Here is a 22,232-nt window from a genome sequence, read left to right as displayed (position 1 = left end):
ATCAGAAATTGACATAAAAAAACAACAGAATTTATCTATCTGTCATAGTTTTTTGTGTGTTTTTTCAATGTTGGCGTGCCCAAAAAGAACAAAATGGAGAAATTAGCTCTTGAAAAATACATACATTTGCCTGCTTGTAACTTTAGAACAAAATTATCTTGAACATGTATGTGGTTTCAGAAAATTCAGAATTAAGCAAACTATATATTTCTTTATGAAGAAAAGCACAGGAAAGCTGATATTTTCTCTCTGTACTCAAATGAAGTGAAGACTGGTGAGTGGAGAAGTCATGTCACGAGACAGCAGTCAGAGGTGACCGTGGATGCTCAAATGAGACACAAAGGCCGCGTTTGTGTTTGAAAAAAAAAATTCCCTGCAGTGCTTATGAATCTTTAGAACTTCGGCTTATCTACCACATCAAAATAACTGCAATCAATATGTGAACTGCCACATCATCGGCTGACGTAATTTAATAAAAGCCTGGAGTCAAATGTACTGAGCATGGCAACTTAGTGACAGATGTGTGCAGCAGTACCAACAGGGCATGCACATACAGTAAATATGGACAGCAAAGATTTGTATTGTGTATTTGTATTTCTTTTTATCACAACAGATTTCTCTGTGTGAAATTCGGGCTGCTCTCCCCAGGGAGAGCGCGTCGCTACACTACAGCGCCACCTTTTTTTTTTTTTTTTTTTTCCTGCGTGCAGTTTTATTTGTTTTCCTATCGAAGTGGATTTTTCTACAGAATTTTGCGAGGAACAACCTTTTTGTTTCCGTGGGTTCTTTTACGTGCGCTAAGTGCATGCTGCACACGGGACCTTGGTTTATCGTCTCATCCGAATGACTAGAGTCCAGACCACCACTCAAGGTCTAGTGGAGGGGGAGAAAATATCGGCGGCTTAGCCGTGATTCGAACCAGCGCGCTCAGATTATCTCACTTCCTAGGTAGACGTGTTACCTCTAAGCCATCACTCTAGATAAGACTGCAAAGATGTAAAGTTCGTGAAAATCTCGATTTTCATTATTTTGACCCCAGTGATGTGTTTTTATTCACAGCTGATAATAGCTGGCTGCAACTTCAGCTGGATTTTCACGTGCAGCGTCACATGTACAAATTTATGAGTTCAGTGCTAGAATTGATAGGTTGAATGAAACCAGTTTTTGCACATATGGGATTGACAGTGATCAAAGAATTGTGTCGCTGTTCACACAGGGAGGAGAGCCAGACATCAGCACCTCAGCGAAGATGGTGCTGAACGACTTCCAGAGAGGGAAGATTCCTTACTTTGTCAGGCCACCAGAACCTCCGGTGAGTTGAATACTGTCGGCAGCATACAGTGTAAACAAGATTCTTCTTCGTTTCGTTTTGTTAGATAGACACCCCAGTCTCCGCGGTGGAGATAAGATAAGATAAGATAAGAATAACTTTATTATCTCCAACTGGAGAAATTTGGTCAGGTGCATTATCACAACATAGACAAGTAAACAACATGGGGACCATAACTGTAAAAAGTCAACAACAGCTTTTACGAATATTACGAAGATACAAATGTAAAAAAAAAATATCACATACACCGTTTCATACATACATCCACACACTGCAGGTAATAACTAGTATTCTTAATGTAAAAACAGAAAGAATTAAGAAACATTATTTGAATATAATTATAAACATAGCCTACTATACTGCACATTGATTATAATAGACAGATAAGATAAGAATAAAGATAAATTGCGGAAAACCGCAACCAGATAATCAGCACTCACCCGCACCCCCCTCCCCACCCCCACCCACCCCACACACGCGGATTACTTGATTAAACAAGAGTAATAAACATATGTTCTCAAATAAAAGCATTTCACATATTCGCTTTTAAAAACATTGCAGTTAATTATTACATCGTAATTATTAAACAGAAATATATTTAGAATATGGACGTTAGCATGACGGGCGCAATAGCCGAGTGGTTAAAGCGTTGGACTGTCAATCTGAGGGTCCCGGGTTCGAATCACGGTGACGGCGCCTGGTGGGTAAAGGGTGGAGATTTTTACGATCTCCCAGGTCAACATATGTGCAGACCTGCTAGTGCCTGAACCCCCTTCGTGTGTATATGCAAGCAGAAGATCAAATACGCACGTTAAAGATCCTGTAATCCATGGCAGCGTTCGGTGGGTTATGGAAACGAGAACATTCCCAGCATGCATACCCCCGAAAGCGGAGTATGGCTGCCTATATGGCGGGGTAAAAACGGTCATACACGTAAAAACCCACCCGTGTGCATACGAGTGAACGTGGGAGTTGCAGCCCACGAACGCAGAAGAAGAAGAAGAACAGGAGGCAGCTGGGCCTCCACACAGCCGTAGAGCTTTCTGGAGTATGATGTCTCAAACCTTTCATGGATGCTTTGTTAAGCTGAAAGAGGGGAGAGACTAGAGAGGAATTTGTTGATCCTATGACACTGAAATAAAAACAAGGTTATGTGTGGTTTGTTAACCACAGACCTGTAAACTTTTTTTTTTTTTTTTAGTAAACTTAGTCTTGACTTGGATGGTCTTATGCGACATGAGATGTTATCAGTCTACAATAATACTGTATGGTGTGTGTGTGTGGTGGTGGTGGTAGTAGTAGTAGTAGTAGAACTTCAGCTTTACATCTTTTCTAGATAAAAAAAAAAAGGGGGGGTGGGGAGGTGGAGCAGATTCAAGATTCAAGATTCAAAAAAAACTTTATTACTCAAGGATAAAGATTTTAGGCATTGCCTAGTCTTCCAATCTGTCCTTGTGACAACAAAAAACAGTAACGATAAGACACAACAATAATAACAATAGTAAATACTACCACTACCACTACTACTACTACTACTACTACTACTACTAATGATAATTATAATACTAATCAACGGACCATCATCATCATAAAAATATAATGAAGGGAACACTGTCACACACTCACACCCACCCACCCACACACATATGCACACACTCATCCCCAAACACACACACCCTTATGCATATACATATTTGCACATATACCCACATGCATGCATATGTCTACATGTACATACAGATATGTATGCATATGCATACATAAACATAATTAGGTATCAAATCATATTGTAGTATATTACAGATCATATTGTAGTACAATAGCAGATATTGAAAAAAAGAAAAGAAAAAAAATCAAGAAGTAAAGGGGTTATTAAGACTGTCAAATTAATCACCACACAGACTACAGGAAAGAGGCACGACTGAAATGAGCAGGAGAAAGGGAGGAGGGTGAAGGTGTGACTGTGTGTGTGTGCCAGCTTATGTGTCTGTGTATGAGTGTGAGTGTGTATGAGAGTGCTTACATGTCCTTGTTTGAATGTGAGTGTGTGGTTTGTGTGTGTGTGGTTATGAATGTGGTTTGAGTGTTTGCAAGTGTGTCTGTGTGTGTGTGCTTATGTATCTGTGTATGAGTGTGTGTTTGTGTATTTGTGTAAGATAGTGCTGTTCCAACCTGCCACATACATCCGGATCTGTGTGTTTGTGTGTGTGTATTTTTGTGTCCGATAATGCTGTTTCAACTTCTCACTCACATTCTTATTCGTGTGTGTGTGTGTGTGTCAGACAGTGCTGTTCCAACCTCTCACATACATCATTTGTGTGTGTGTCACTGTGTGTGTGTGTGTGTGGCTGTGTATGTGATTGTGTGTGTGTGTGACTGTGTGAAATGGTAGTCGTGAGAGTAGTTTCATTGAACACATTTACACATGATGTACTATCTGTGAATGTGTGTGTGTGTGTGAACAGCTGGAAGAAGTGCTGGCCAAGGTGAAGCCCCCCACAGAACAGCAGCCCCAGGACAGCAAGAAGAAGGCCACGCCCACCGTCATCCAGGACTACGCCTCTATCAAAGTGGACCCCATGTTCGACACTGACGACGTTCAGCCCGTCACCTCCAACCCTGATGCCGTGCATGATGAAAGCGAAGACACCGACGACGGTGAAGATGACGATGAAGAGGATGACAAGGAGAACGAACACAAGGCGGAAGCGACCAACGAAGACGAAAAAGAATCCAACAACGGAGGGGAGTGTGGTGAGAAGGTTGATGGAGAGGACACAACAGAAGTCGCCGCTGGTGACACAAACAGTGCGAAGAGTGAGAAGAAGAAAGCCAAGAAGGTGAAAAAGCACGTGACTTTCCTCCCCTTGGAGCCGGAACCAGAGACCTCGGAAGACAAGCCCAGCAAGAAGAAGCGCAGGAGGGGCGGCGGGAAGAAAGACAACTCCGTGCTTGGCACCCACGCTTTCCTGGCCCCGACGAGACTGCGGCTGGAAAACATCAAGCGGGAGGGCCAGCGCATCCAGAAGAAACTGGAGCTGATCAAGGCCAAGCAGCAGAAAAGGAAGAAGGTGAAAGCGGAGAGGCAGTTGGCCGCCGCATCTGTCAGTTTGGAGCCCGAGAGGCAGTCAGCGGTCATGCCTGTCAGTGCGAAAGACACCTCGCCCGTCTCGCCCATCACCGTTCCAGGAGCGCCAGAGAGGAAAACCACCCCAGTCCAGAGGAAGAGCTCAGCCTTGGAGAGGACGGATGTCCAGAGGGCGCCGAATGGGAGCGCGGAGTCTGCCCAGTCACGGGCGACCAGAGCGGTGAAACAGGGTCGTGGGAAGGTCGTGTCCGGGAGTGGGGATTGGACCACGTCCGAGGTCAGTCGTCAGTCGGCTGGGAAGGATGTACAATACGCAGGTGTGTTTTTTCAGCTGTTTGATGTTTTTGTTTTTAATGTTTTAGCTTTTGTGGTGTTGCAAAGTTTTATTTATGTTGTTGTCATAATGTTTCTGTCTTGCTGAAAACAAAAGTTTAAACAAAGACCTGTTGTATAAGGATAGTCTGTTCTTAGTTTTAATTTGTTTTTGTAATTGTCTTTCACAAGGTGTCTTTACATGTGTCGAAAATTATTTTGAGTACATAAATGTCTGTTCTCCGATTATGTTAAAATTATCTGGATGGCATAACCAGACATCTATAAAAATTGAAAGTATGAGGAAGTGACTCCTCAGCTTTGCTGACACTGGCTTTCAGACTTTGGTGCTGTAAGTAGATTGTTTGTTGATGAGTGTGTTCGACGGGCGCAATAGCCAAGTGGTTAAAGCGTTGGACTGTCAATCTGAGGGTCCCGGGTTCGAATCACGGTGACGGCGCCTGGTGGGTAAAGGGTGGAGATTTTTACGATCTCCCAGGTCAACATATGTGCAGACCTGCTAGTGCCTGAACCCCCTTCGTGTGTATATGCAAGCAGAAGATCAAATACGCACGTTAAAGATCCTGTAGTCCATGTCAGCGTTCGGTGGGTTATGGAAACAAGAACATACCCAGCATGCACACCCCCAAAAACGGAGTATGGCTGCCTACATGGCGGGGTAAAAACGGGTCATACACGTAAAAGCCCACTCGTGTGCATACGAGTGAACGCAGAAGAAGCAGAAGAAGATGAGTGTGTTCATCACTGAAGGACTGTTACTGGCCATGAGTGCAGTGGTGGCCTAATGGTTAAGCCTGCAACTTGCAAGCGTGGACCAGGGTATTTACTCTCCCCCTCCAACAGACCTTGAGCAGTGGTCTGGGTGCTAGTTTTGTTTTTTTTGCTGAGACAGTAAACTGATGTCCCGTGTGCATTATGCACATGGCGCATGCAGAAGAAACCGTGGCAACAAGAGAGTTTGTCCTCCTGGCAAAAGTTTGAAGGAAAGTCCGCTTTGATTGTAAAATGAACACACTTCCTGACAGAAAACGAAAGGAAAAAAAGGGGACACGACCACAATTCTTTTTTCTTTTTTTTTTCAGGGGAGAGCATCCCTAATTTCACACAGAAGTCTGCTATGACAAGAAAGTAAAACAACACAGAACAGTGCTATAATCTAAAAAGAGATGTCATATATACGTGTGTGTACTGTACAGGAAAGACATCTATAGCATATGTGAGTGTGGAAGAATGACATCAATATATATGTGTGTACAGGAATGACATCAATATGAGTGTGACTGTGCGCAAGAAAAACATCATCTCTATATGTGTGTACAAGAAAGGCATCTGTGTAAATTATGATTATGTGTGTGTGTGTACTAGAATGATATGAATATGCACGCACAGGAATGACATTTATATATGTGTGTGTATGCAGGAGCCAGCGTGGTGTTCACGGTGAGGGACACGAACGACATGACGACAGTGGAAGTGGTGCCACCCACCCCCTCCTCCTCCACCACCCCCACACCCGGAACGTCACAGGGTGTCGCCAGTGGGTCGGACAGGAAAGCCAAACATTCAAAGTCCAACCTCAAACGAAGGAGAGACGAAGATGTTGATCAGGAACCACCTCGTTTGAGCAGCAAGATGGTAACTTTTTGTTGTTGTTTGTATGCGAGGTCATTTGTCATAATGTGTGTGAGTGTGTGTGTGTGTGAGCGTGTGTGTGTGTGAGTGTGTGTGTGTGTGAGCGTGTGTGTGTGTGTGTGTGAGCGTGTGTGTGTGTGAGTGTGTGTGTGTGTGAGCGTGTGTGAGTGTGTGTGAGCATGTGTGTGTGAGCTTGTGTTTGTGTGAGTGTGTGTGTGTGTGTGTGTGAGCGTTTGTGTGTGTGTGAGTGTGTGTGTGCGTGTGTGTGTGTGAGCGTGTGTGTGTGTGTGTGAGCGTGTGTGTGTGTGTGTGAGTAGTAATATTTCCTCTCGTTTTGGGTGGTGGCGGTATTTCTTAATCCTCTGCGTACTGTTTTGTCCGTGTTCTGATTGATGTATCTTCTTGTTTACTTGATCAAATGTTAGGCTGTCTAGCTGTTATCCCACAAAGTTTCAATCTGTGGTCGACAAACATTTTGATTACTTCACTTTATCAAACATGGTTGTCAATCAAATGAATTAGTGTGTATCAGACAATAACAAAAAGGAAATTGTTTTCCAAAAATTACGTTCATCCAACATACTTGCCGTGACCCACCAGTGCGCTTAGTCAGGCCTTGAGGGTGAAAAAAAAGAAGAAATAAATAATAATGATGATGATAATAATAAATGAAAATTAAATAAAAAGACAATAATGATGATAAATAAGCAAATAAATGTAAAACATGCAGATACACATTCACATATACACACACATATGCATAACAGATATGCAACAAACATGCAGTTTCACAGATATCAATGCACAAATACACATAAACATACATGAGCCCCGACACACACACATGGCCTCCCAAATTCCCAAATTACGCTGCACCCCACCCCCCACCTCCTCCGCACACTCATTCCTAGGCTGTGTATATACAATCACACACACATACGCCCATATCCCCCCCCCCCAAACCCTCCCTACACACACACACACACACACTCACATATACAAATATATATATATGCACACCCGCACGTTCCAATATTCCATTGCTCCCATAGTACAGACATGCATACACACACACACACCTCATCCTCTACACACACACACACTCACACACACACACACACACACACATGCACGTGCACATAGCTCTCCTGACACATTTTGCTGTTAGACCGTCATTCTCAACCATACCATCCTGGGAATTGAGAAAACCCAACTTTGATATGGACTACACAGATCTGCAAAAAAATGATTCACCGAATATACTAAAGAGCTCTGTATGCTCTCATATAGAAAATGAATATAGAAATTATCTAAAAATCTATACAGATGGTTTAGTTCTTGATGATGGCAGAGCTGGAGCAGCTTTTGTAATTCCAGAATTAGACCGTGAGAAAATGTACCACCTGGGCAAACATCTTTGTATCTTTTCTGCTGAGCTCGTTGCTGTACTTATGGCTTTAATCTGCATTCTAGATTTTCATAAAAAAGATAGTCAAATCCTACTTTGCGTAGATTCAAAATCGGCGTTGAATGTGCTTAGATCTGCAAATCAAAAATCACGCCTTGAGATGATCACAGAAATAAAACACATTGTTCATCAATTATCAATCAAAGGCATCAATGTAACTTTCATTTGGGTGCCTTCTCACTGTGGAATTTTTGCAAATGAGAAGGCAGATCAGGCTGCCAGAAAGGCAGCGCGAGACAGCAAAGGCTCAGTCCTCCTCAAGATCCCATTAGATTTACGAGAGTGTTATAGGTGGATTGAAAAAGTGTCATGTGATCTACATAAACACAGGCTAAAAGATTTAGACTGCCAGTATTACCGTCACTGTATGAAGACAGTTACATTGAGCAACCCCAAGGCTTTCTTAAATGATTTATCTGTCTCCCAGTCAAGACCAGTTAGATGTTTAATTCACTGATTCCGTTTGAATGCCCTTCGAACTAAATTTTGCAGAAATACACAGTGTCTGTGCGGAAAAGAAATCAATGTCTGCCATATACTTGTCCAGTGTCCAAAAACAAGACAACTGTTCTTTAAAAAAAAATAGCCGACCAGTTTCCACCAAACACATATTTGTCCATTGGAGATGTTCTGAATAACTTCAAAAAATTTATGAATATTTGATTCAAAGTCCAGTTGGTATCTACCTTTGACTGATCACGTTTTCTGTTATGACAAGCGTGCTTTTTACTGCTATATGGATGATTAACTCACTGTTATAATTCATGTTATCGTTCACTGTTAGGACAGTCCTTAGTAGCTCCTCGTTTTCTACTACTCACTTCACTACAGTCATCCCACCGCCTCTTATCAAGTACCCCACACCTCATCTCCCATGCGTACGTAACACTTCCCCACACACACACCCCCCCCCCCCCCCCTCTTTTTTTTTTGTGTGTCTAATATCACTAAACAGTGAAAAGACGTTAAACTAAACTGAACACGTGTACACTTACTCGCGCACGTACACAAATACACAGACACACACACACACGTGAGCGTGCACACAAACAGAGGCTGCCACTGATTGGCCACAAGAGGGGTGGGAAAAGATCTTTGATGCCAGGAATTTGGCTACTGGCGTGTTGTTCAGTCTGTTGTATTGGGGAAAAGCCCACAGAGACTCTGTTCTGTTTTGAAGAAAACGGGGTAAAGAGTGGATGAAAAACAGTATGTGCCTTACCTTGCTTATCAGTCACCCTTATTACATGTAGAATTTGTTAGTTCTCTGAAATGAAGTGTACTGAAGGAAGACAAGTACCCAGAGCCCTGATTTGTGTGTGGACACTTTGTGTTTGCAGAGTTCTCTGAAATGAAGTGTACTGAAGGAAGACAAGTAGCCAGAGCCCTGATTTGTGTGTGGATACTTTGTGTTTGCAGAGACGGCGAGCGGAACGGGAGGCCAGGCAGCAGAAAGCAGGGAAACACTTCTACAGCGAAGTCAACGTGAAGAACAGGAAGAGATGAGGCTGCTGTCATGGCTCTGTGTTGTGAATGCTTGTGGTTTTTAGACGATTCCTACAGTTTGTTTCTCAAGGAAGCGTCACTGCGTTCTGACAAATCCACGTGCGCTACACATTTGCCAGGCACATGCCAGCGTGCTTAGTCAGGCCTTGAGTACTTGCATGTATTTGTGTACCTATTTGAATGGATTTCTTCTCGAGGATTTTGCCAGATTCATGGTGGCATGGGTTCTTTTTCAGTGCACCTTGGTTTATTGTCTCGTCTGAAAGACTAGCTGCTCAGTTGATTTTCCTGTCAAACTTGGGGCGAAAGGGTGAGAGGAGGATTCGAACCCAGACCCTCACGGATGCTTTGTTGGCCGACGAGTGTCTTAACTCTCTCCATACGAACGGCGAAAGAGACGACGCTAACAGCGTTTCACCCCAATGACCATCGTCAAAGTATTGCAAGCGGAACGCTCTTATACTGAAGAGGACTGGCCGTACTGAGTGAGTTAACTATTCTGCCACTCACAGAGTCCTGGAAATCTGGTAAAGTCATGGAAATACATGTTTTTTTTTTACCCTGTAAGGTCTGTTAATGTCTTGGAATTTTCATAATACCTTCATCACACCTACAGCATAAAAAAAGAGAGAAAAAGATGCAGGAAAGAAAGGCAGTGGATATCAGTCAGGGTCAACAGTTTTTTCCCCTGCAATATTAGTTTTCACAAAATACAATGTATTAGGCTTTTTATCCTTGAGAAATAGTGGTAAACATTCAGCTAAGTTGGGTTGTCTCGTCATCAGTACAAAAACCGATCACCACCAGTCTTGATAGGTATGTGGAAAGTGTAGTGTGTGTGTGTTTGTGTATGATTGTATGTAACTTTGTTTCTGGGAAACTCTGTAGTGAGTGTGCGTCTTTGTGCGTGCTTGTACGTTTGTGTGTAACTTTGTTTCTGGGAAACTCTGTAGTGAGTGTGCGTCTTTGTGCGTGCTTGTACGTTTGTGTGTGACTTTGTTTCTTGGGTCAATGGAAAAAGCACCGCAGGGTTTTGGAAAAAGTATGGAATTTTGTTTGCTCACACTTGTGGGAACCTCAGGTTTGACAGCATGGCTGTTAAAGAGCATTGGGATGTTTTTCTTGAGAGATAATGTATGTGTGCATGTACACATTTGTATGCATGTAAATGGAGAAGGGAAGTTACCATGTGTGTGATAGCATGTGCTTGCAGTCATGTATGGTAGTGTAAATAATATTGTGTGCACGCACAGACACACACGTTTATTTAGATTTTGGAACTGAACTTTCATTTACTTCAAGGCATACATAAATTTTTGAACGTTTCCTGTGAACCAATTGAATTGTGAAATTGCTTCTATCCCCCCCCCACCCCCTTCTCTCTCTCTCTCTCTGTTCCCCCCTTTTTGTTATAACCAAGGGTAAGCCCTTAATTGAACATGTGTGTCTGTGTAGAGAAATATAATGAAATTGAAAGTACTAAGTAGTTGTGTGGTTCAGTATCTGATTCAGTTTGAAAAGCATGTGAAAGGATAATGAGACGAGGAGAGTAAATGATTAACAAACAGTGAAGAGTGGTAACTAACTCTGTATTTACTTCTCTCTCTTTGTTACTCTGTTGTAGCTGGGTTTTAACTATAGGAATATCATAAGTGGGTTTAACTATCATAATAGGAATATCATAAGTGGGTTTAACTATAGGAATATCATAAGTGGGTTTAACTATCATAACTGGAATATCATAAGTCGGTTTAACTATCATAACAGGAATATCATAAGTGGGTTTAACTATCATAACAGGAATATCATAAGTGGGTTTAAATTATGAAGGGAGAGTGTTATTCACTTGCTATGATTCTCGAGATGTACATAATATATATATATATATTTTTGTGTGTTTGAATGCTCTTATTAAATGAACTGAAGTTGTAGAAACACTTGTATTGAAATTTTCATAGTGCTAGTTTGAAATGTTACTGGTTACAACTGAAATTTGACAATTGAATAATATTTGTTTCTTAGAGCTTTTAGGATGATCCATTCAAACATTTACAATCTCCATCTGCGCACAAACACAGACATACATCACCCCCCAAAAAATTTCAAAAGCGTATCATGTTTTTATATCACAGAAATTGATATGACATGAAATCATTCTACATGTATCATATCAAGAACATAGGAGCTGCTTGAAATCATGTTTTCATTCCTCATTTGTTCATGTTCAAAAACATAACCAACAAAGGTTTTCTGTGTCTATTTTACCCACTCTGGACATGAGCTCTTTTTCAAGGCGGTGGTATTACACATGACGTGCATGCTTCATGCTTGCCTTCTGGTGAGTACTTTTTTTTTTGGCAAGGCCCATTTCCATTGGCTGACCTGAATTGTAAGGTCCATTTTCATTGGCTGACTCAAAGTGAGTAGTGGTCAGATTTGAAGAATTTCAAGTATATAAGGAAGCGCCCATCTAGGGAGAGGTGGGTGGGGGAGGTGGATGGCACAGAACAAAACGCGATCCCCACAAATTATACTACAAAAAAAAGTGTCAGCACTTATGACCTTACAAAATGGAAATGGGCCTTAACAAAAAGTTACTCACCATTTATTTGCCACCACAGAGGACACGACGTTACGCTAATTTGTTTTTTTTAACGCCTTTTCATGACAGTTGTGGCATGAATGAAACACACAATTAAAACCAAAAATCTTTTCTTACAATTGTGCCATTCTACATGTTAACTAAATATTCTGTGATATTCAAATATTCTGCAGCAAAGCTGGCTAAATAAAATAACATCCTTAAAAGGAATTTATCTGCAATTTAGTTTATCCACTTTATCCCCTTGAATCTTTTAAAAAAAACAAAAAACAAACCCCAAAAAACCCAATCTTCTAAAGAAAATAAAATATACACACATCTGCCATTCACCAACAAAGGTTTTCTGTGTCCCCCTGAACTGAGAGACATGAGCACTGCTATTTTACGGACTCTGGACATGAGCTCTTTTTCAAGAGGCCCATTTCCATTGGCTGACCTGATTTGTAAGGTCCATTTTCATTGGCTGACTCAAAGTGAGTAGTGGTCAGATTTGAAGAATTTCAAGTATATAAGGAAGCGCCCATCTAGGGAGAGGTGGGTGGGGGAGGTGGATGGCACAGAACAAAAAGCGATCCCCACACATCGCTTTACGGAAAAACTTTAGAAATTATACTACAAAAAAAAAAAGTGTCAAGCCTTACGAAATGGAAATGGGCCTTTAAAAAAAAAATTTACTCACCAGCAGGGTATTATCAAAGTGTCCTTTCACCACCATTTATTTGCCACCACAGAGGACACAACGTTACGCTAATTTGTTTTTCCCCACACATCGCTTTACGGAAAAACTTTAGAAATTATACTACAAAAAAAAAAAGTGTCAAGCCTTACGAAATGGAAATGGGCCTTTAAAAAAAGGCAGGGTATTATCAAACAAAAACCAAACCCAAAAAAACCCAATCTTCTGAAGAAAATAAAATATACTCATCTGCCATTCATTTTTTAACCACACATTCTATACACATTTAAACTGAACATATTTGAAAAATATTTTTAAAAATGTGGGTTGTATTAATGCTCTTTCATGCACAGGTTCACAATTACTTTACCGCACTATCATGAAGCAAAAAGAAAAAAAAAGGAGAAAAGTAACTTAGAACGTGAACAATATCCATTTTATCATGTCCCATATAAAAAAAAAAGAAAAAAAGTTACTTAAAAAAAAAAAATTCACCACCAGACACAACTGTGAATAAGCCAATGTCAAGGGAATGGAGAGATAAAAGCAAGGGTGTAAACTGATACAGGGAAGGTGGGGGGGGGGGGGAAGGGGATGCAGGCAGTAAACCAACGGCAAAACTGCTAGGAAGGAGGATGAGGGGGATGTTCAAATTAAACATAAAGGGGGGAGAACTTGGGAACGGTGGGGGGTGGGGGACACAAGAGGATCTGAAGCTGCAGCACATGATTCCAAGCAGTGAGGACCACACATGCTGATAACTGATGCTGTACAATTTCAAAGTGCCGGCGAGTACATACGAGCTGCTGCTGCTGCTACCTAAGCTTTTCCAGTCAACAGCCGTTCCAACATTGCACATCGTCATGGTCATCCCACCACTACTAGTAAGCAGGACAGCCTTGGGGAGGGGGAGTGGGGGGGGCATCTTAACTGCAATGCACACAATACAATGCTATGCAATACAAGGGACAAGAATTCTATTAAAAAAAAAAAAAAAAATTTTAAAAAAAAGCCTCTCTCTCCCTCTCCCTACAACACAACCAGATTCATTCACACCTCTTGACTGATCATTGTTGCTATGTGTCCTGCCGAACACACAATGTCCTATCAGAGCTGAAGAAAAAAACAATAAATATTGATTTACATTTCTACACAACCAGCATAGTGCAGTGTCACTGATAACAAAAACTTAATATATATATATATATTTTTAATTGGTTAATCAGCTTTGAAACATTAAAAAAAAAATCATTTCCAAGTGCGCATTGAAACTTCACTACTTGAACACATTAACGGACTACAAAAGTTTTCAAGAAACCTGTGCTGGACATGACTATTTAATCCATGGGGAAACTGAAACCAACTACGTTCATGGAAGACAACGTGTATGATTATTCCCAGAACACGCTTCAAAGTAATACTAAACCACGCACACTGATTATTTTATATTTCTACACACAGCTTCACTGGAACCATCTCCGGTAAACTAGACCTCTGTTGCAGTTCTGTTCAAGAGCAGAACACACAATGATGAAAATACAATCACTTCAAACACTTCCATCTAGTATTTGATTAGAATGCAGGGAATCAACCAATACATCCACTAAACTCAAATATAGTTTTTTTTCAAACAATGAATATGCCAAAATGTGATGCTGATATATAAGTCATTGCACTCAAGCTGAGCTAAAAATCCACAATCACATCATCTGCACACATGTACCGGTAAATACGAACTGGAGTAATAATCTAACTCAAAGATCACCGATAACTGATATGCAAGACATTTACATAACTTATCTCTCCTGAACCAATGCAGATTTGGTGCATAGCTGGAATACAGTTTGTTTAAAATCTCAAGTAACACATTACAAAAAAAAAGAACTAACAAGAGATCTGGATAAAGATGCACAATACAGTGGAACATGTGGCAAGCAAACTCCTCAGTAAGACTGCATAAACAAATACCATTTGTAACTTCGCCCTCAAAAATCCGTTTTGCCAAGGTGAACCGATTCTGCGACAAGAAAGAAAAGCACAACCCAAAGCTGGTTCAGTGAAACAATGCTTGGAATCTACAATGGGGATGACTCGTCACACTACTACAAGGTGGCCAAGTCTCAAAGAGATTTTTCTGATATATATGTCACAGGATGGAGATGTCTCAGGCAGTTGTCTGCTTTCTCACAGAACAGACCTTTCTTGGAAATCAGGGTTGAAGCACCACAGTGTGGAGTGATGGCCTAGAGGTAACGCGTCCGCCTAGGAAGCGAGAGAATTTGAGCACGCTGGTTCGAATCACAGCTCAGCCGCCGATATTTTCTCCACCTCCACTAGACTTGAGTGGTGGTCTGGAAGCTAGTCATTCGGATGAGAGGATAAACCGAGGTCCCGTGTGCAGCATGCACTTCGCGCACGTAAAAGAACCCACGGCAACAAAGGGGTTGTTCCTGCAAAATTCTGTAGGAAAATCCACTTTGATAGAAAAAGCAAAGGTGCACAAAAAAATGGGTGACGCTGCAGTATAGCGACATGCTCTCCCTGGGGAGAGCAGCCTGAATTTCACACAGAGAAATCTGTTGTGATAAAAAGAAATACAAATGCAAATAGCGTTCCACAGCCGTAAGGCCGGTGAACTGCTGTGTCAAGAGCTGGGCACAGGACGGCAGGGCCCAATCCTCTCCTTTCACTGTTTTAACCTTCCCCACCAGTCAGGTACCCGTTCACACCTGGGTGAAGCGAGGAAAATCACAGTACAGTGCCCTTCCCCCAAGGACACACCCCCATGCCCAAACAGGGCCTCGAACCCTGGTGACCGGTGAACACTGGATCACAAGTCTAGTCATGTCTGGCAGGTCCTGTCATGACGCCTCCAGAGGTTCCTGGAAATGGGTGCAGCTGATTTAATGTGTAGATTCTCTGAGATGATTCCACCGTCCACCCCATCCTCCCTTTCCCCCCTCAAACCTCTGAAACAACTGTTCCACCAGCATGACTTTCTGCCCTGTACAAAATACTCAGCAGTGATTCGTTTTACTCCAAAAGCACACAGCACAACCCCCACCCCCCACCCCTGGTATCCAAAATCCACATGACAAAAGTTCATCGGGTGGGCATCAACTCCCAGCAAGTCCAAACATTACACAGGATACATCTTGGTTGTTTTCAAAAACGGCCAGTGGCAGTACAGACACGAGTGACACACTGTCTATAATTGAGGTATTTATGTCAGCGCAAACACAGGCAAAATACAGTAGGCTACGGTTTTTTGACATTTTAACAGAGGGGTAACCCAAGGTTACAAACGCAGTGCATAAAACATGTCAACATACATTTTTTTCAATACAATATAATCACTATAAACCTTTTCAACAAAGTGCTATTCATGGAAATGCAAGTTAAATCTGAAATCAAATATAGCTCATCAATGAAACACACTTGTAAACACATGCACGAATATTAAATGGACACACACACCATCACACACATGCACAATCAAATCAAATCGAAGAAGGAATGTTTTGCCAATAATTGCACAGAAATTTGCTGGCTGACGGATCAAACGAAGTGTCAACTGACGTGATGTATGTGAATGTGAACACAAAAGTCATTCAGGCACATACACAAAACATGCATGCAAGTACAACTGTGAGGGTGACAATAGCATGACTATTCATGCACAGATTACTGCAGTGAATCTTCAAAATCTGAGCCACTGGGTACAGTATACATGAAATAAGTATCCCAGGTCACCTAACCCTCCTTCAAGAAGACCGAATCATTCACACACACACATGTCTATGTGTGAATTTTTTCGAATAACTGTCTGCAGTAAAACAGCCATTCGTGTTCACTGCAAGAAGAGGAATAATTAGGTTTCATGTCCCATCACATATACTGGTGATTGTTAGCAGAATGCAAGATCTGAACAAATACAGCCTTCTAACTTTGTTTCAAGGAGGCTTAAGTTAAAAAAAACAAAAACATGCAGAGACTTATCCATATAGTATACACTTTTGATCTGTTTTAAAAAAAACACACAAAAAAGGGGGGGGGGTGTGTGTGCAGATGCTTGATCTTTACAAAGACTGAGAGCATACCAGATTATAAAATGTCTATGTGTATATACTCATACATGGAAACGGTAAACAAAAATGAAATTAAAGTATTTCTCCCTGCAGTGGCCGCTTCAGACCACAGGCATGCTGAGACAGAAGGTTCACCATTATCATATTTATCCCAACAGCATCGAAACATTGTTTGTCCTGACACAGTATCAGAACATCCTCTTCAGATACCTGGACTCGGCACGGTTTGAATTTTGCTGTGAGTATTTCCACCACCAGGGACTGCTTCAAGTTCAGTACCGGCGCGTTCAACTGGACTCTGCTGACAGTTAGACACAAGCTGTCCTCATGCCATTAGATGCAAGTCCACTCATCTGGTTCCGAGGGGTCAGCATCTGACAAACTCCACACTATTCACACAACCTGATTCTGTTCAGAGAGCTCCACACTTAGCGCAGTGACCTGACCATTGGTAAAGTTCTTCATAAACACCAAGAAGAAACAAAACTAAACCAAGTTCTTCATAAACACCAAGAAGAAACAAAACTAAACCATATCTGAAACACACAAAAATCAATCAAATACAGTCCCAAAACTCCACTCCCCCAATCCCCCTCCAAGACAACGACAGAGACATTCCAGACAAAAGACACTCAAACTAATCTCTTGATTCCATTCAAAGACACCAGACAGTACCAATTATGACAGACAGACTGCGTTGACTGAAACTGATTTCAAACTGATGATGACATGTTGCTTTCCTTGAAACTGGTTCTAAACAGGGTACGACAGTTTACTTCCTTCGAACCTGATTATAAAATGAGCATGACAGATTACACTACTTAGAACTGATTTTAAACTGTAACATTACATTACTTGGAACTGATTTTAAAACGGAGTAAAACGCATCAATTACTTGAAAAGGAAATTTTCTATCTAAAATTACGTTTAAATAACATACTGTGACCCAACTAGTGCAGACTCTGGCAGGGGTCTGACATTCCTGTCCTGTGCAAACTACTATCCACCTATGCGGAGAAAACGAAAGTACTACGGCCGATAACCTCCCGGAAGTAGGTAACCTCCCCTTTGTCCCCCTGGCTAGCGCCCTCTTTTTCCGGCAGCCATCTCGACACCTGTTCCTGTGCACTTCATACGGCTAGGTTTTTTTTCGCATTTTCTATCTGTCTATCGATTCTTTGGCGTTTCTGTTTTGTGTCCAATTATGTAGAAGTCACAACAAGGAAACAACAAAAATAACCAACTCCTGCAGCATTACCTTTTCTCCCCCACCCTTTTCTGAACAGTACATCATCCTGAGTGGAACAGAGCCACGACAAAAGACCAACCGAACAACAACTGTTTCATTTCCCCAAACTCATCAGGCAGAAAACTTCACGACAATTATTACATCTAGCTTCCAAAAAAGGTTCAACTGTTTAGTCCATCTGGCTTTTTCCGATTAGTAACAAAAACACTACAACGTCTGACACCCCTGTTCAACCTCTTGCCCTTCTGAACATTTTCAGTCTCAAGGGCACATGTTGACTGATCCATAGACGGGCGCCATAGCCGAATGGTTAAAGCGCTGGACTTTCGATCTGAGGGTCTCGGGTTCGAATCACGGTGACGGCGCCTGGTGGGTGAAGGGTGGAGATTTTTACGATCTCCCAGGTCAACATATGTGCAGACCTGCTAGTGCCCGAACCCCCTTTGTGTGTATATGCAAGCAGAAGATCAAATACGCACGTTAAAGATCCTGTAATCCATGTCAGCGTTCGGTGGGTTATGGAAACAAGAACATACCCAGCATGCACACCCCCGAAAACGGAGTATGGCTGCCTACATGGCAGGGTAAAAACGGTCATACACGTAAAAAGCCCACTCGCGTATATACTAGTGAACGTGGGAGTTGAAGCCCACGAACGCAGAAGAAGAAGAAGAAGACTGATCCATATAAGAAACATGTCTGCTTTAAGAAAAAAAAAAAAATAAATAAAGCAGAGCAGATGCCTGGCCTACATATAAACCCAACATGCTGGCCACAAACAAAGACCTAAGAAAATATGAAATTTTCAACACAGTGTTTCCAGGTGGGGGATACCGTTCCCAATGAAACAGCTCCTGGCATCCACATAGGGGATCTTCTAGAACACACAGCTGCAGATTGATCATTCATCTCATTATTTTACCAGCTGATCAAACAAAATGAAAATATTTACCTCACATCTTTCCCCATCACTTGTCCTCTTTAAAGCTTATGCACCAAATCCATCGACTCCACTCCCAACCCAACTAGAAAATGCGTTTTGTTCGTCTAACAATAATGGTAACATAAATAACAAAAATAATATGTGTATCTATCCAGCATGCACTCTGCATCTCAAACACACTTGGACAGGAAAGCATCCGCTGCCCACAGCCCCCCCCCCCCCCCCCCCCCCCCCCCCCCCCCACAGATTCCCTTGCCCTCTATGTGCCAGGGCCAGGGTGTGTCGATGAAGAATCGGCCCCGCACAGCCACCAGAGGGCTTGTCTCCGAGGTCCGTCTCCTCAAGCATCGTGGGATCCATGGAACCCGACATAATCACTCGTCAGCTGTGAGCACGTTTATCCCTCCCCTCTCTCTTGATTGAAGTGCTTCTGCAGCAGTGACTCATCAAAAACAATCAAATCAATAAATGGTTTAAAAAAAAAAAAAAAATTTTTTTTTATGCAACAAAAAAAAAAAAGAGCTAACTTTCCAACAATTCACAAAAACTTACCTACCACTCACTTTCCGAAAACAAACATAAACAGTCTCACCATCTGAAAGACAACATAGTTTGGAAAAATGATTCGCTTATGTTTTGTTTTGTAGTCCCCCCAAGTGAAGGTACGTTACGTTTTGTTTTGTTTCGTTATTTTGATGATTTCAACACGGCCGATGATGATCCTTGCAGGAGGCAAAACAACAGCTCTCACAATCCTATTTTTTTCATCATATAATTCCCGTCACTGCCAAGCTCAACAGTAGAATCCTCGTCAACATCGTCAACACACACCATCGACGAATCAAGTCAGCGAACGTCACTCAGCTCGGCACACGTTTCAACGAAACAAGTCCCTGATGCAGCCTCCGAAACGCGAACACCCCCGTGTCACATCACTGACCCACTCTGCCATCGTCGTCAGGTGGATGGGGTGCGGGTGTGGAGGGGAGTGGGGGTGGAGGGGTGGGGTGGGTGTGTAGTTGAGGGGTGGAGTTGAGGGGTGGAGTTGAGGGGTGGGGTAGGTGTGTAGTTGAGGGGTGGAGTTGAGGGGTGGGGTAGGTGTGTAGTTGAGCGGTGGGGTAGGTGTGTAGTTGGGTGTGTAGTTGAGGGTGGAGGGGTGGGGTGGGTGTGTAGTGGAGGGGTGGAGGGGGTACTGAACTGGAATGGGGACGTAACTGTGGAGGGGGTGGGGGTGAGGTAGGGGAAGGAAGATGATTATCAAAGAGTGGTGGGGATTTGCAGAAGGTGTGAGGGGGTCAGGACACATGGGCCCCTTGAGTACAGGGCTGAGGGGGTGTGTGGGGAGACACTGGTGGGGGGGTTGGGGGTGGATGGTCAGTGTGTTCCTCCCCCTTCCTTTCCTCTGCCCCTCTCCCCATCCATCCTTACCCCGCCTCACAAAGCCCGGACATTAGAAGTAAAAAAACACACAAAAAAACCCAGAAAAACAACAACAAAACATCACTGCTGGCAGCAGAGCGTTTCGTGAACTGTAGCGCGATGTGGAGTCTCCCCCCTCCACCCCCAACCAACACCCACCCTCAATCCCCACCCCACTACACACCCACACATACGTGTTTGTGAGAGAGAGAGAGAGAAAGAGAGAGAGACTTGCACATGGCGTGGAATCATACCCCCTCCCCCTCCCTCTCACTCCCCCTCCTTCCCACAAACACACCTCTACACACACACACACACGGATCTCTCTCTTTCTACACACACACACACCTCTCTCTCTCTGCACACACACACACAAACACACACACACAAAGTGTCCGTGGGTGAGATTGCTCAACAGGGGGGGAGGGGGGGTCGAGGGGGGAAGCCGTCAGCGCCCCTGCCCCGGTCATACTGCTGCCCCCTTGCCCTTGTCGCCTGCTGCCGTCAGCATCTTGTTGTACACCCACGACTCGCCCTCCTCGTGGAAAAACTGCACACACACACACAACCAGCACAGACCTATCAACTCCATCATCATGACGGGGACACTTACATAGCACCTATCCTTGGTCACAAACCAAACTGTGTGTGTGTGTGTGTGTGTGTGTGTGTGTGTTTACTGAGCTTAAAAACGTGACAATTGGTTATAATGAATGTGCAATATGTAGGAGGAATAATGTGCAATATGTAGGATGAATGTACAATGGAATATGTCTAATGCTAACGTCCATATTCAAAATGTATTTCTGTTAATAATTACGATGTAATAATCAATTGCAATGTTTTTTAAAAGCGAATATGTGAAATGCTTTTATTTGAGAACATATGTTTATTACTCTTGTTTAATCAAGTAATCCGCGTGTGTGGGGTGGGTGGGGGATGGGTGGGTGCGGGTGTGTGCTGATTATCTGGTTGCGGTTTTCCGTAACGTATCTTTATTCTTATCTTATCTGTCTATTATAATCAATGTGCAGTATAGTAGGCTATGTTTATAATTATATACAAATAATGTTTCTTAATTCTTTCTGTTTTTACATTAAGAATACTAGTTATTACCTGCAGTGTGTGGATGTATGTATGAAACAGTGTATAAGATATTTTTTTACATTTGTATCTTCGTAATATTCGTAAAAGCTGTTGTTGACTTTTACAGTTATGGTCCCCATGTTGTTTACTTGTCTATGTTGTGATAATGCACCTGACCAAATTTCTCCAGTTGGAGATAATAAAGTTATTCTTATCTTATCTTCTTATCTTATCTTAACTCTTTACGTGCTTTACAAACAGGGGGGCACTTGCACAAGACAACAGGGCTGCCTGTCGTTTATCAACCCCACCATGAAGGCAGCCCGTTTTCAGGGGTGTGCATGCTGGGTATGTTCTTGTTTCCATCACCCACGGAACTCTTAACAAAGATCAGACATTCTTAACAAAGATTAGACAAGAGGATCTTCAACGTGCGTACTTCCATCTTCTGCTTGCGTATACACCAGACGAGGGTTCAGGCACTGGCAGATTAGTTCTTAACTCACTCAGTACGGCCAGTCCTCTCTTCTCCTCTACACAGACCCCTCGGATGTCCAGTGGGTGTCTGAATGACCTAACCTTTAGCTTCCGTCGTCAGAACTGTGGTATTCTTTGTCAACATTCACCTCTTCAGTATAAGAGCGTTCCGCTTGCAATATTTTGATGATGGTAATTTGGGATGAAACGCTCTTAACATCGTCTCTTTTGCCGTTCATATGGAGAGAGAGTTAAGATAACAAGGTAACTACATTTATTTCTTAATCGTAGCAAACATACTGTGGATACAATGTGTTTGTTTCATCTCATCCGCC

The 22,232-nt window shown here is 42.5% G+C and overlaps 2 protein-coding genes across 6 annotated transcripts in view; one reads left to right on the top strand and one right to left on the bottom strand.

The window, feature by feature from the left end:
* The window catches only part of LOC143300931 (nucleolar GTP-binding protein 2-like), a 36,211-nt gene extending 23,167 nt beyond the window's left edge, over positions 1 to 13,044 (top strand). For both annotated transcript variants that reach the window (XM_076614867.1, XM_076614868.1), the window contains exons 13-18: positions 1,217 to 1,312; positions 3,796 to 4,735; positions 6,172 to 6,386; positions 9,271 to 11,602; positions 12,298 to 12,640; positions 12,815 to 13,044. In XM_076614867.1, the coding sequence (XP_076470982.1) occupies positions 1,217 to 1,312; positions 3,796 to 4,735; positions 6,172 to 6,386; positions 9,271 to 9,357 (1,338 nt within the window). In that variant the 3' untranslated portion in view covers positions 9,358 to 11,602; positions 12,298 to 12,640; positions 12,815 to 13,044. The remainder of the gene's footprint in view (positions 1 to 1,216; positions 1,313 to 3,795; positions 4,736 to 6,171; positions 6,387 to 9,270; positions 11,603 to 12,297; positions 12,641 to 12,814) is intronic.
* A 7,019-nt stretch (positions 13,045 to 20,063) lies between these two features.
* The window catches only part of LOC143301121 (oxysterol-binding protein-related protein 11-like), a 59,344-nt gene continuing 57,175 nt past the window's right edge, over positions 20,064 to 22,232 (bottom strand). For 2 of the 4 annotated variants that reach the window (XM_076615175.1, XM_076615176.1), the window contains exon 22: positions 20,075 to 20,884. In XM_076615175.1, coding sequence (XP_076471290.1) covers positions 20,801 to 20,884 — 84 coding nt within the window. In that variant the 3' untranslated portion in view covers positions 20,075 to 20,800. Of the gene's footprint in view, positions 20,885 to 22,232 lie in introns of all 4 variants that reach the window. The other 2 variants (XM_076615174.1, XM_076615173.1) reach the window with 2 other exon arrangements.

Source organism: Babylonia areolata, chromosome 27 (assembly GCF_041734735.1).
Source record: "Babylonia areolata isolate BAREFJ2019XMU chromosome 27, ASM4173473v1, whole genome shotgun sequence".
NCBI lineage: Eukaryota > Metazoa > Mollusca > Gastropoda > Neogastropoda > Buccinidae > Babylonia > Babylonia areolata.
The sequence above is the reverse complement of the archived record's forward strand: the minus strand, read 5'-3'. Positions and strand labels throughout refer to the sequence as shown.